The 15,201-nt window shown below is 46.8% G+C and overlaps 2 protein-coding genes across 2 annotated transcripts; one reads left to right on the top strand and one right to left on the bottom strand.

The window, feature by feature from the left end:
• Positions 1-190: 190 nt before the first annotated feature.
• LAJ45_03356 (uncharacterized protein) lies at positions 191-3,781 on the top strand (the record flags this gene model as incomplete). Its single annotated transcript, XM_046112943.1, has 5 exons — positions 191-482; positions 557-600; positions 752-907; positions 1,005-1,089; positions 1,164-3,781. The coding sequence occupies 5 exons, from the start codon at positions 191-193 to the stop codon at positions 3,779-3,781; spliced, it is 3,195 nt and encodes a 1,064-aa protein (XP_045973820.1).
• A 1,753-nt stretch (positions 3,782-5,534) lies between these two features.
• LAJ45_03355 (uncharacterized protein) lies at positions 5,535-7,344 on the bottom strand (the record flags this gene model as incomplete). The annotated part of the gene is made up of 5 exons (XM_046112942.1): positions 5,535-5,759; positions 5,814-6,371; positions 6,426-6,833; positions 6,889-7,124; positions 7,185-7,344. 5 exons carry the CDS (start codon positions 7,342-7,344, stop codon positions 5,535-5,537), a joined length of 1,587 nt encoding a protein of 528 aa, XP_045973819.1.
• Between the last annotated feature and the right edge of the window lie 7,857 nt (positions 7,345-15,201).

The raw sequence follows: 15,201 nt of genomic DNA, 5'->3' as shown, positions 1-15,201 counted from the left end.
TGCCACACCACTTAACCTTAATTCAACTACAACGTCAGGCTACCACTCACTACATCCCACCTACCACCCCTCCCCCCCTGGATTTGATCTGATCAACATCACACCCCACCCACCCGCCCGCTTGCCCACCCACCCCAACACCTCTCCTCCAACTACCTCACCCCCCCCCCCCATAGTATAAGGGCAAGATATGTCCACCTCAACTTCAACATCATCAAAGACGCCCCCCCTACATTCTCGTATCAAGCTGAATCCAGTAAACAACACCGCTCCCCGTACATATACGGGGAAGCATCTCCCTCCAGGGCAACAACGATCAGTGGGCTCTGGTACGAAAACTCGCCCGCCCCCATTACCTTCACCCACACCAAACTCGAATGGTAGCGGCGGAAATAACGGCGGGGCTGCAAATGGTGCTTCTAATGCGAATACCGGTCCAGGCACGAGGATATCCGAACGACGAAGAACAACCCACAAGCCCGGTGAATTCGCGAATCTAGCAAAGGGAAAGGGTAGGGGGGTAGTGTGGACGACAAGGGGAAAGGCATCGGGGCAGAGGAGGAGGGGGAGAGCATTGTTGTCCGTGGGGTACCGGCAAAGGTTGGTTTACGTCTTTCGGGAAAGAAGCCTTTGCCATTTGTTACGGTATGGAGTGTGGAAGAGAGGGACAGCGCACAACTATAATGGGAAACTATCATGGAAATGCAGGAACAAAGGACAACAGCTGACCTTGTAAACCCGCCGTGTACAGAAAAAGAAACTCCCGCGCGGGCCGTTCGTAACTACTACTTCATCTATCCTAGAGAAGTATCGGGGCCAGCCGCCAAGCATCATAATACATCTGCATCCCCAGCACTTCCGATTCGAAGGGCAAGACGGAAGTTTCAGCTATGGAAGTCCTATGAAGGTAAGATTGACTTTTACCCCCTGCATAATGTGGCGGCGATGATCATCGGATTCTTTGATTGGATAGGCGTTTAACATTTCGGCGCGCGGTGTCACAGGCATTCTTAGAGTACCTGAAATCTGAAATAATTCCCCATGAAGTAGTGGAAGAATTCAGAGATGCTGGAACAAAGTTCTATGACGGTATGTTTATAGTTCCCCACCCACCCCCCCCCCCCCACATCTCAAACCCTCTACCTTACTAAACAATCTCCTAGGCTGTCTTATCGTCCAGATCCATGATCACCGATCTGCAACAATTACCTCTTCTTCAAAGAAAAATGATAACAAGGATATTCCATATTCTATCCATAATCGCAGTTTATGGCTCACGCCTTCCCCCTTTGTTCCATTTAAGGAACCGCCCTGCACAAGATCTGGGGCTTCATCGGGAGAGAGTGAAAATAACAAGGAAAATCCGTCAAATACTAAAGAAGACAAGGACCCAAAGGATGTAAAGACGGAGAAGAAAACCAGGATATTCACTACAGTTCTTCACCCTTCTGCTATGACTCTCCATGGAGATATGGCTGTTCTAGCATCTACACCTGTTCCGGTAAGATCGATCAGTTTTTCTAGACAACAGCCTTTATCTGCGGCCGGTACACCGACCTCCGCTACTATGACAATACCTCCCACGCCAACCATGAATGCACGAACAAAATACACTACTGTAATAACGGAAAAGACTGCTGCGCAATTTGAAGCGAGTGTACTATTGGCCACATCACCCGCTCTTTTACTTACCCCAGCCAAAGACCCCGAGCATTGTCAAAAAATAATCAATACTCTACGGAATCCCTTGAACTCATTTCCTTTACCCCCGCCCAAATCGCGAAAAAGAACAACCGCAGAATTGGCCGCAGATGAAGCACAGGCAGCAGAGGAGGAGCGCGTGCTACTTATTATGGACGAGCGGCACTTCTCATCTTCCCATGCTCAACCGGAATCTGCAGTTGGAGATGGTGTTGGCGGGGGTGGAGGCTTTGAACCAAGCTTCAAGAGGTTCAAGGTGCTGGAGGAAATCAAGCGTAAGAGAAATGAGCAAAAGGAGAAGGAAAAGGCGGAGAATCAACGGCAAATGGAGAGACAAAAGGATATGAAGCGAAAGGAGGAGGAGAATCGACGAGCGGCAGCTAGTAGGTCATCGCAACAGGGAAGTCCGGTTTTGGCGCAAGGTCCTATGGCTATGGGTGTACCTCCAAATCCAGCCCAGATGGTGGCGCATGGGCAAATGGCAGCAGCGCAAGCACAAATGGTAGCACCTGGTCAAATGCCAATGCCATTAATGAGGGGTCTACCTCCCAATACGGCGGCCCAAGCTAACGGTGTCACTGCCACGGCCCGCCCTGGGAGCGCCGGGGCGGGCCAGGGGCAAGTCCAAGGGGCGAATAATAATCCAGCCCACGTCACGATGAGGACTCCGCATCATATGGCTCAACAAAGTCCAATGCAAGCGCTGCGCCATCAAGCTCAGCAACAAGCACATGCGCAACAAGCACAGCAGGCCCAGCAGCAGCAGCAGCAGCAGCAGCAGCAAGCCCAGCAGCAACAGCAGCAACAGCAAGCCCAGCAACAGCAACAGCAGGCCCAACAGGCTCAACAGTCTCAACAGGCTCAACAGCAGCAGGGCCACCAGAACGCGCATTTACAGCACCAACAGCAGCAAGTGCAACAGCAACAGCACCAACAGCAGCAGCAGGCCCAACAGGCCCAGCAGCAGGCCCAACAAGCCCAGCAGGCCCAGCAGGCCCAACAGGCCCAACAAGCCCAACAACAGGCCCAGCAGCAGGCCCAGCAGCAGGCCCAGCAACAGGCCCAGCAGCAGGCCCAACAACAAGCTCAGCAGCAGGCGCAACAGCAGGCGCAACAGCAGGCGCAACAGCAGGCGCAACAGCAGGCGCAACAGCAGGCGCAACAGCAGGCGCAACAGCAGGCACAACAGCAGGCCCAGCAGCAGGCCCAGCAGCAGGCCCAGCAGCAAGCACAGCAACAGGCCCAGCAGCAGGCCCATCAGCAAGCACAGCAACAGGCCCAGCAGCAGGTCCATCAGCAGGCTCAGCAGCAAGCGCAGCAACATATTCAGCAGCCTGGTCACCCTCAACTCAGCATGCAGCCACAACCGCATCCATCGCAGCACCACCAGATGACACAGGCCTCTGCCAACCCAGCGCTAGTTGCTCAAGCCCAGTACAGCCAGCTCCAACAACAACAGTTGCAACAACGCCTCGCTGCACAGACTGCTGCACAACACCAGTCCCCGCGTCCTACCCATCTTTCGCCCCATGTTGGCCATCAATCACCCCACCTGGGTCATCCCTCCCCACATATGCAGCATAATTCGCCCCGTATTGCTCAGCAGTCCCCGCACATGCAGCATGCCTCTCCACGCATTCCGGCGCAGATGACTCCACAACAGCATCAGAGTGCCATGCTTGCGCAGCAGCAGCAGCAGCAGCAGCATGCACAACAACAGCAGCAGCATGCACAACATCAGCTACTTTCACAATTAGCTCAACAGCAGCAGGCGTTAAACCAAGGCATGAACCAAAACATGAACCATGGCGCACGCGCAACCATAATTGGAAAGACATCTGGCGCAAGTCTTCGTCCTGGGAACCCAATGGTCGGCGCAAGATCACAGCCGCAGCAACACAATTTCCAGGATTTGGGGTTTGCGCTTAGCGGTGCTGGGGGTGGGGGTGGGATGATGATGGGAAACATGAATGGCATGCAACCGGGAGGTGGGATGCAAATGCCGCCTGGGATGAATAGAGAAATGATGGTGATGATGCGGAATGCCACTCAAGGCATGGGAAGAGGAGGGCGGCAGTAGACGGTATGGAAGTTTCTACGGAGGTTTCTTTCTTCCTACGACTAAGGGCTATTGATTTTATGTGCTACGGCTTTTGGACCTGTTGGATGGCGATTTCGTATTTGGTAGGGATCTTTGCTAATTCCCTGTTTTTTTTTTTTTTTTTTTCTCCAATTATATCATTGGAATGTGGGCGTGCGCGGGGGATATGGAAACTTTCTTTTCTTGTTTAATTATTTTTTCGATTGGGTTGGCGTCCTGTTCTTGATTTGAAACTATTTAAACGTTTCTCAGCCTTTTACCCTCTTTTTTTCTTTCTTTCTTTTTCCTTTGGGGTATATCATATCGACCGCAAATGCGGATGTTAATCTGTTAGAAAGCTTGGATTTGCACAGTTGTAGTTGTGGGTGTGTAGGAGGATGAATAAATGGCGCTCTTCTTGTTGGAATACGATACGGAAATTTGCAAGTACTTGATGAGAATGACCATGTTTTTCTTTGTTTTTGTTTATCTCCTTAGTTTCTTATTTTCCTAATTTCTCTCTACTTTTTTCTTTTTCTTTTCTTTTTTCTTTTTTCTTTTTTTTCAGACGAAGCGCAGGGTGGTTTATCTGAAAGACACGGATATATCTGGTGTGGAGGTCTCGATTTCTTGAGACGCTATGTACAGTTTTTCCCCAATTTTTTATTATTCACTTAGGTACATTGTTCTATAAGGGGGTTCTTTCCTTTTTTTTCCTCTTCCTTTCTATCTTGTCATTTCTATTTCCTATCACTTTTTTTTTCCTAACAGTTAGTCGAGTCGCTTTCCTAATAGAAAAAAAAAACACCATTTGCTCTTTATCGTTGTTGTTCTTTTTCATGTTTGGTGTTGGTGATAAATCGGGGGATCAAAACCATGGTTTTGGCTGCTACTGTTGCTATCAAACCCAACTGGCCTAGCTAGTCCTGTAACGGTAATAAATAAGCTTTCCACAGTGGTTTGACAGCTGCGATGTTCTGCGCTCCCTAGTGGCTTGGCAGTCTAATCCGCAAGTTTTGACCGACAGGCCCGCCCCATCTCATTCGATCGTGGGGAAAGGAGAAAAAAAAAAAAAAAAAAAAAAGGGAAGATGCAGATCCCCAACAACCATACCCCCGCCACCACCACTACTACCACCCCCGCTCAGGCTGATTTAGGGCGATGTGATATCATAGTCGATTGGGATAGCTATCGACCAGGTTAGTAGCTAGGTGTCCACAATCAGCTAGTTTGGGGGAGCCGCATGCAGCTTTGTTAGAACCCATCAGGCTCAAAGCACATCAGTACTTCTGCAAGCACAAGGTGTATCAGGGATCAAAACACCTGGAGATACGAATTCGTGGGAATCGTTATCTGGTTCCTCACAAAAAGTCGGGTTTATAATGCCATTTGTTTATCAAACCTCATACATTACACAGCATCTGCTTACGTTTTTCTTCCGTGGGCTTTGATTTCAGATACCCTCAGGAGTAAATCACTCTAGGTATTGGTGGTGCACGTGTGCTTTAATAATTTTATTCACAGCCTCCATTTTTGGCGGCAATAAGATTGATATCCAAGCCTTTCTATGCCCTCTCAACAACTTCAATGCAACTTACGGCGCTCAAAAAGCATATGCAATTGTGCTATAAACACTTTAGGGAAACAAAAAAAATTGTACTAAGAAAATATAAACAAAACCTATATACAAAAGAGATAATAAAGAATTACCGCCTTACTGCCTCACTACGCCACAACACACAGCACACTCCGTTTACCACGAATCAATCTTCATGGTGCCAGTCTTCTCGAGCTCAGTGTGCATCTTGAAGACGCTGTTCAACATGTGCGGCTGGTGGCCCCATCCCTTCTTCAAACAGATGCGCTCGGCGGTCTCGAAGTAATCCTTGAGCTGGGGCTTGTAGTCGGGGTGGGCACACTTCTCGATGATGACACGGGCACGCTCACGGGGTGACAGACCACGAACGTCGGCAAGACCCTGGTTTTCTGTTAGTATTGAAAGACATGCCTACGGTGAATAGAGGAAACAAACCTGCTCAGTGACAATGACGTCCAAGTCGTGCTCAGTCTGGTCTACATGGGAAACCATTGGCACAATGCAAGAAACACCAGTGGGGTCGGTCTTGGTGGGTCTGGTTGAAGGAGTGTGCATAATGGAGATCTTTGCGTTTCTCAAGAAATCCGCAGATCCACCCAAACCATTCAACATCCTTGAGCCGGAGACGTTGGTCGAGTTGGCGTGTGCGTACATGTCAACCTCGACGGGGGTGTTCATACCGATGACACCAAGACGTCTGATGATCTCGGGGTGGTTGGAAACGGTCTGGGGGCGGAGAATAAGCTTGTCGTAGTACCTGTCCCAGTTGTCATAGAACCTCTTGAAACCATCGGGAGAGAAACGGACGGAGGTTGCAGTGGCAAAGTTAAGGTGACCAGAATCGAAAAGGTCGAGGAAGGAGTCCTGGAGGACTTCGGTCCAGACGGTAAGATTGGAGAAACTGGCCTTGCCCTTGGCGAGACCACCAATGACGGCGTTGGCGATGTTACCGATTCCGGATTGTAGAGGAAGGAGACTAGGGGGAAGACGGCCCTAGATTCTATGTTAAAAATTTATACAATGGTCAAGGGGAAGAGTATGGAATACCATCTTGACTTCGTGCTGGAGGAACTCAATCAAGTTGTCTGCAACAGCCTGACTAGTAGCATCCTCAGGCGCATTGTCATTGGTAACATCAGGCTGTCTGCTCTCTACAATAGCCACAATCCTGTCAGGGTCAACCGGAATATGAGGGGTCCCAATTCTGTCCTCAGGGGCCATAATCAAGTACGGCTTCCTGTTAGGGGGAAGATCGGTCATGGTGATATCGTGGAGCCCTTCGAATGAGGGTAACAATGTGTTGACTTCGACAATGATCTTGTCGGCCATTTGGATGATTTCAGGAGATGCTCCGACGGAAGCACCACAGATGATACCACCCTCTTCGGTGATGGCACTGGCCTCAATGACAGCTACGTCAAGACGGTTCTTGGGGCGGTCCATAGTGTAGTATCCCTAAAAATCTATCAGAATACATACCAATGCAATTCATTTTTCAAAGATTACTCACGTAAATCAGATCGACGGGAAACATGGAAAGATGCTTGTCAAAGAACTTAATCCTGCCATTGTTGATACCCTTTGCAATTTCCTTTCCGACTTGATGGGGTGATCTTCGCTCAATCATATCGAGCCTGGCCCATCTGTTCTCAACATCTGCACCGGAGGAAGCGCCGACAAAGAGAGAGTATCTCATCTGCCCTTGGAGCTTGTTGTTCTCAATGTGGTCGGCCAATGCCATGGGTACTATCATTGCATCATTCATTAATACTCGATACCTTTACTATTGAGTCAATGGCCACATACCAATCTTGGGAGCACCAACACCGGTGAATCCAGACCATCCAATGTATGCGCCATTGGGGAAATGATGAATGAGATCCTCCGGCTTTGCGAGCTTCTTCAGCAACGCAGGACGGCGGACTCGCGCTTTGAGCGCAGCAGAAGCAACCATAGATCCAGACATGATTTATACAGTGACCAACAACCAGCCGGCTGGCAATACACAAGAAAGGTGATTGAGTGGAGAGGGAATGAGATAGATGATCTGGGGGAAGAAGAATCAAGATCAGGGCCGTTGGAGGGGTTTATGTACTTGCGGTCCCGGCCCCGCAATAGCCTTACAGAAGGCCGGCCCGGCTTTAAATTTCTCCATGGGGTGATGTTTGCTTTTTTCTTCCCCTCTGTGGAGGGGAATTTGATGAAAGTAACAGCGCTTGAGTACATAGCGAATACATATATGCCTGAAATAACCTAAGATTACTTTGCTGTGCTTCCGGCGCGGCATATGCAAGCCCTGTGGAAGCCTTTGAATGGTTGTGTTATTGTGACAGCTTCCGTTCCTCCATCGATTGTTCTCTGCTAACAAGCTTCCTTCGACCATGCACTTGGCGGAGCTGTCCCTGGTGCTGTTGGTGCTCCCATACAAATGTTCCGCGGCTTCTCACCACCTGCTGACGTCATTTCCGCCCGGCCGAAATTTATCCGAGAAGGTACCGGTTACATAAGTTTTTTTTTTTCTCCCCGGTGGGGTTCTTCCGGAAACTAAACTGCATCAGTCTGTGACAGAAAAAAGGGTACCGGGGAACGTTGAGATTGGCGGGAAGGGTGTGTGGGGATAGATGCTAGTAGCCGGAGTTGTGATCTTGGGGATCATGGAATCTCACTCGCGGGGAGTACAAGGTGTGCAGGGTGTTTTTTTTTTTTTTGTTTAATTCACTAATTAGGTGTGCAGGGTGTATCACTACTAGTGGATACAGACAGCAAGGAGATCGAAGCGTCTGCAGAATCAACTATTCATTAAGATATAAGCACGAGCACTTATTGTGTAAATCATGAGTAGGTCATATGCATAAGGAACAAAAGTCATTTCTAGATATTGGTAACCCCTGGCGTTTCTGTGTAATCTAGAGCTATGAAGGACGGGGACCCTGCATTAGTAGCAAATCGTTTGAAATCCTGAAAATACCTTATCGTTCCTAGCAGATCGAAGGCTCGATCTCCCGTTCCATTACCCCCCAAAGGGGCTCCGCTATGCACTCTGGGGGCTAGAGGTGTAAAACGTGGTACATACATGTAGTTGAGTGCTTGGTCGTATGTATTATGGGTTATCAAAATTATCCGGACGCTCGCGCCGCAACCAAATTTTGAAACTACTTTAATTGAGCTTATATTGAACCTTAAAGTAATAGAGGCACAAGAAATCACAGTAATCAAATCACTTGTACTCCCTCCTTATGGTTGTGGAGAAAGGCGACGTTGAAGTTAAAAATTTGATTGCAACAATGTTCGGATAATTTTGATAACTCGCAATACCTAATCCATCAAGGATCTATCTCTCTCACGAACAACCTGCCGTTCTCACTCACCCCAGCTCCCCATCTCCCCAGCTAGCCATGACCCTGTCCCATATCAAAAGCTTCTCCCTCTATCCCAGTTATATTGTCTACCGGGTTGATGCCATCGCCTAAATTATAAAATTACTCCTTCCGATCTCCAGGCACGTTGCGTCATTGCACACGATTCCTAACCAGAAAAATGAGCACAGGAGTGATAAAGGACTATCAATCTTCCGTGTTAAAAGGTGGTGGGAAATCCCCGTGTCTGGCTGGAATTCACAGATAAAAGATTCACAAGGACCGCTCTACCGTAAGGTTTGAAAACTTAAAGTTAGCGTTGGCCACATCTGGATGAAGTGAGTTTTAGTCGAAAAAGTCTTAGAGTGTTACAATCATAATGAAGTTCGAAACAGGCGGAAAGTGATAATGGTACCACAATTTGGAATTTCTCCCACTGTCCCCACCAACCCCGCCATGTCCTTTTCCTTTCCCTACTGACGATGCATGACTTGCACCCTTACCGCGTTTCCATACTTACAACGAACCTTCCAAATATATGCTGATGTTCCGATAGGTGTCAGGAACACATACTAATACGACGAGAAAAACAAAGATGGACGGAAATGGAGCTCTAGGAGAGGTACTGGACCCACCACTTACCGAGATCTCTAAAGCCGTCTTGACATGTCGTGTCGCACACATATATGTGTTCCGTTCATCCCACTGGCCCGGCCCCCAAACACCGTGTCATGTAAGGCTGACATTCCTCCAGTGATTTGTTCTGTTTCCATATGACATGTATGCCTTGGCCTTGTATCCCTCTATCCAACCAGATTTATCGCTATCTTGAGGCTAAGATTTCGACTCCTCATTATCCCACTTGAGTCTGGGGGATCACTTCTTCGAGGGTTGATTCACGTACGGATATAGGCGGTTACTCAAATATTTACGGCTGAAATGTCTTGGACACACCAACTCCAATCACCAAGGCTGCCCGGGGCTGAGATAAGAAGATCGCCTTGAGGTCGCTCAACTGTATCGGACTTTGGCCTTATTTGGCCTTAGAGCACAATTACGAGACCAACGTCCTTAGTAAAAACAACCTCTTGGGAAGTGATTAACACGAATCAGTCTTTAAGTTCAAGCCAGCTTGGTTTAAAGTTCGTGCCCGCTTGGCTTGTTCTAGTGCTTAAAGGAATATGCTATTCATGGGGCGTACCCCGTTTCCATCTGAAAATATATCCTGTGCTTTCGGTTGGTCAGGGATATCGCGTTCTCTGCTTTAAGGTAAGAGATCGGCTCATAGAGTGGAATAACTATTTTATTCTATCGATCTCGTACGTTTTCAATATATTGTGAACTTTATCATTAGAAATCGTAAGTCACTCGCAACTGTTTGTAGGCGCTATGTCTAATACTCACTTCATTGAGACCAAAGTATTTGTTCAACAAAAGCTACCCGAATATCTTTTAATTACTCTTCTTTCGAAGAAGATAGTACGCTGGATGTATGGCCCTTCTTATCCGCCAAATGATACTAACTATAGGTTACATTACCTGCGCGTAATATTCAATCATTTCTGGATGGATAGGTATTCTATGAATCTAGGTAGAATTAACAACCGATTACGTGGAGCCCGGCGGTCTCTACTAGTGTCAAAAAACTCACCTCTGTGCTGTTCGAGTTTTCCCCAAAATCTTTATATCATATTTCTCCTGCCGTGCACTCTTAGGACCGGGCGCTATGGGAAATATCTACCTAGCTGGCCACATAATCCTCTCTCAAACCCTCCCCTACTAAACTGAAATATAAACCCGTGAGCCTTCTAGATCTCATCTTCAAAGGCCGGATCCTCCTGTCTCTACGTACCAAGCTAGCTACGCATATAACCTTGGCGGAATTAGTATATGGATAACCACTAAAGATCGTAGGGTAAAAAAGCAGCATGAGACGCAAAGCTTTAAAAGGTAATCTCATTACTCCCTTGATATTTCATTTCTTTAATTTAGTTCAATTACTCGCTAGACCATTTCTCCGAGTGATCCCTTGTGTTCCAGATTGTTACCCGGCCTATACTGCATGCATGCAGTTAATTATGCATGCATGCATAACCACCCATAAACACCTTCATATCAATGTTAATGTCCGCAGGCGAGTAGACCAAAATTACTTTTCGCGGGTTGCACCAACAAGCCTTTTTCGGCACGCCCATAGTAAGGTACATGTACCTAGACCAGAGTACAGTACGTACTATCATACGTATGTACATGTAGTAGTACGTACACGTCGCGACAAACGCACCGGGCGAAGCTACGCAGCCACAGAAGAGGCTTGTTGAGATGCGAGCTCTGGCGAATCTGCGAATATCGCTATATATATAAGATATTAATCTATATACCGGACCGATATTTTAGGCATGACTAACATGTTAGGCAAGCGCCAATTTATATACCCGCCTTGGTATTAATGATTATCGCGTTATCCCGCCTCACTTGTGCCTATAAGGCATTTGAGGCTGAACATTAGATCGTTTATGTGTGGTTGATCATGAATTTGGACTATCTCCCGCCGGCGAAGAAAGAAAAACTGCATGGTGGGAAAGGGCTGCTGCACTAGATTTTTTTTTTTGGTGTGCATTCACGGCAGTAAACTGCTCCGTTGCATATTTAGTGCACAAAGTTTATAGAACCGTCTCAGTTTGAATATCCAACAACCCTTTTCGATGATAGGACTGGTAGACACTTTTTTAACAGCGAAATAAAGTCATGGATTATCACTCGATTCGATGTACTCTAATACACGATACTTTAGACTCAGGCGGAATGCATACCGCATAGTAGGTCAGCTTCAAAGAGCTGAAGCTTTACATGAAGCGCCATAGGAGAAGTTGATTCTTTGAACAGATACACACATAGGGGAACTAGGTGATTGAACTCCAACATCTATAATAGATTATTCCCGGACGGTAGTTATTGTCGGGCGGCGGATCTGCTTGTTTTCGTCCGACTCTGAAGCCAATTTTTGACTGGCCTTCCATGTGGCCACACCCGCTGTGTGATTGGCCTTATTGGATCTCTGACTCTGAGCTTGGTTGTGGAACTATCCGTTATGTATTTCTCGCACACTTTACGGCTACGCCAAGTCCCCCAGATAAATACGAGTGACACATCATGATTCGAAATGCCCTATTTCGATACCGGTCTCGCAGATCATCCGCTCCTGCAGTGCAGCATCGATCCCGTCCCACCAACTGAGGACAAATTCAGAACCGAAGTTTGAAAAGACAGTCGCATTCCCACCAGGTATTCCATAAAAGTGGATTCATAAGAGAATCCCGACTGACTGGATGAGTACTCTAGGTAATGTAGGAAATTAACATCATCCCCGAAAGATGGGAAGGGTTATGTGATGCATATCGTTGATTTGATTTGATTTTTTGCTGTTTTATCCGGTCTCTTATTCCGGACGAACCATCTGCAGGTAGTTCAGGAAGAGAAGAAAAAAGAACTCAACTACACGGCTAGTTGGCATGGCAGACTCTACGGGTATTTTTTCGCTACCACCTTGACGAGTGGGTACTGCAACACGTCCAAACCGAAGAAGCAGTAGTAGGAGAGGGTAGCTATGCTGTGTAAAGAAAACGAGATCTTGTCGCAAAAATGAACCCTTTCGAATGTGCCGCGGAACGAAAGATTCCCGGAAAACAATGCACTCGTTCAGTAGAGTTTATCTTAGTCTTGGTAAATCTCTGATACGACGAGGGCGCTTTTAAGCTTCCTCCCCCTTGCCAACCCTATGCCGATCGTGCATGTTTTGGTGGATGATGGACGGGACATGCACAACACAAGTCGTCAACGGAATAAAGCCTTCGCGCCCTGTACGCACAGGATCCACATAGTGAGTGCAAAGGAGGGAAAGAGGATTAATTGGGTGGTGTAAACTGGGTAGAATAAGCCTCTGGCTCCCTCTTCCGCGAGATATTTTTCTACACTATGTCGTTCTGTGCGGATTTGTAAACTATCGTGACGATACGATTTCTCTCCGGAAGTTGTTTCTCCTCATGCGACCTCCAGGGCCGACTGATGGGCGCCATGGGCTGATCTGGCAATCTGGTTGGTTGATCGTTGCAATTGTGGGGAAGGGGGAAAAGAAGAAACTTCACACCTTGTGATAGCTACATAAACTACAACTCCTCCTTACCTGCCCAGTGAGCTCCTCCAATTAAATGGGAAGCCCCGTGATTGATGTATTAAATCCACAGTTGCTTCCCCACACTAGAGAAAGGTCCCGCTCCCCCCGCCCACTCCTCTGTACTCGGCCATTTTCTCTTTATTTACTTGTCCGAGGCCGGGGAGGGGGGGGGGGTTTGTTGAGTAAAGTAAAGTACTGCTGGTCTGGCTCCCTGCATGCAGCTGTCAAGCATGAGACCACAAAGTATTGCTGATCTGATCCCTTGGCGCGCGCCGGGGAGCACGCAACGAGCGAAAAAAATAAAAAAAATAAAAAAATCCAGGAACCTTGAATTCTAAACAGGAAGTAATATATGGACAGCATTTAAAGTATCACAACATTCGATTATTGTCCCATTATCTATTTGTTCTCGCTGAAACAAAGAGAGTCGGAAAGGGAAGAAAAAAAGTGGCTCATCCTCTCACCCCATAACAGTTGTTTACTTTTTTCCTTTTCTTTCTTTCTTTTCACCTCGCACGGGAGACGCGTGCCGATCTGGACGCCCGACGACTCGCTCATCGGCCACGTAGAGCGGAACTGGGGTACAGAAGATGACGGAATATTGCGCAAGGAAGCGGATTTATGGGAACGATTTTTTTTTACAAGATGGATTTTCATACTTTGAAGGGAGAAAAAGTGCGTTCATGGAAACCTAAAAAAAAAAAAAAAATTTTGAAATTGACGATGTGCGATCGATCAATTATTAGGTATAGTAAGTGGTAGTAAGTAGATACAAGAATATCCCGAATTAGCTTTATGCGCACGTGAACGTGTCTGAAAATACTGTCCAACGTGTTCTCAGAGATAGCCTGTGAGTAAGGTATCCTCAAGCCTCAACTATGTACCCACAGATGCGTTATGTATGTATCCCCAGATGTTGAGTTTATGTACTAGGATGATGACGAGCCGGCATATGCCAAGAGTGAATCCCTAGATGAGATTTGCAATACTGATTCGGCTCTATGAAATGTCTATAAAATAGAAGGTTAAGTCCGACCAAAATATCCACTGAAATAATACCACCCATTTCTCCAGGAAATCGAAACAAACGACTGTTGAAATCCCCCGTACTTGCACGCATACGCATCTTAACTGAGCGGGACGAATTCATTTGATGATCGTCACCTATTGAGATCCATCTAGTGAGATAGGTCGTCCAGGTATAAGATATGGCGGGTATAAGATATGGCGGCTGTATGTGTGATGTAGATTCGAAGAATGCACCATACGCTAAAGCACGCATGCTCGTTGGTGAAGTGTTATGTAGAGAAATATTCTCTGCTGCCATCTTAGATATCCCACCCGATACAATGAATTCAAACCCGACAAAGGAGACCCAGTTGAGATCCAACTATACTTCAGATCGTGAGGATGGGAAGAAAAGAAAATGAAAGTGATAGGAAAAAACCCGAACATATGATAGCGACCGACTCACTCCGTAACCCCCCATTTATGTAAAACTAGAAAGAATCAAAAGGAAAATTGACTCCAGCATCCCATCCCAGACGAAATTCAAGTCTTGCGCGACTATCAGCAGCAAGGTCCATTCTGAGGATTTTCTTGAGTGATCTCAAGGTTGTAATAATATGAGACAAGCCTCAAAAACAAATGGCCATATGAAGTGATAGCGAAAAAAGGTACTCGAGGAAAAAACAAAAGAAAGAAAAAATGCACATGTCCCCCTTTCATCCATCATACAAAAAATATCCAAAGATCCAACCGACCTTGACCACCAAGAGAGAGACCGAAGAGAATTAAGACGCCTATTTTCCCCGCTAACCGAAACTACCCTATGTCCGCCGCAATGTCAGGTTTCGTTGTATGTGCGTCGTTGGCCCGTCAAACATTGCTTTCTCCCTTTTCGAGCGAATGTGAACGCGCCGTACCATTTATTCCCTCTACGAGAATATTTCTGCGCAGAATGCAAATCGAGACCTTTGAACAATCCGAGAACAAGAATGTAAAAGAATATGAATGAAAAAAAGAAAGAAAATAGAATGAAGAATCTTCAGTCGAAAAAATCTATCCCAATAAGAGATGACAAAGAATCCCCAAGATAAAACCCTTATGCTATATGGTGACGAAATCCATAGGCATTGCGAAGGGAGCCGTTATCCATGAAAAATAGCTGAGAGTCGAAAATGAGGTCCAAGGATGATACTCATCCATTAAGAGGCTCCGGCAAAGCCAGCGGATTTCCTCCAGATTGCTATACAAATCATCCTCTAAGACCATGCCTTAAGGCCAAATTACA

Source organism: Morchella importuna (genome assembly GCF_003444635.1).
Source record: "Morchella importuna strain M04M26 chromosome Unknown Morimp01GS007, whole genome shotgun sequence".
NCBI classification, from domain to species: domain Eukaryota; kingdom Fungi; phylum Ascomycota; class Pezizomycetes; order Pezizales; family Morchellaceae; genus Morchella; species Morchella importuna.
Note: the sequence above shows the minus strand (reverse complement) of the source record. Positions and strands in the feature narration are given on the sequence as shown.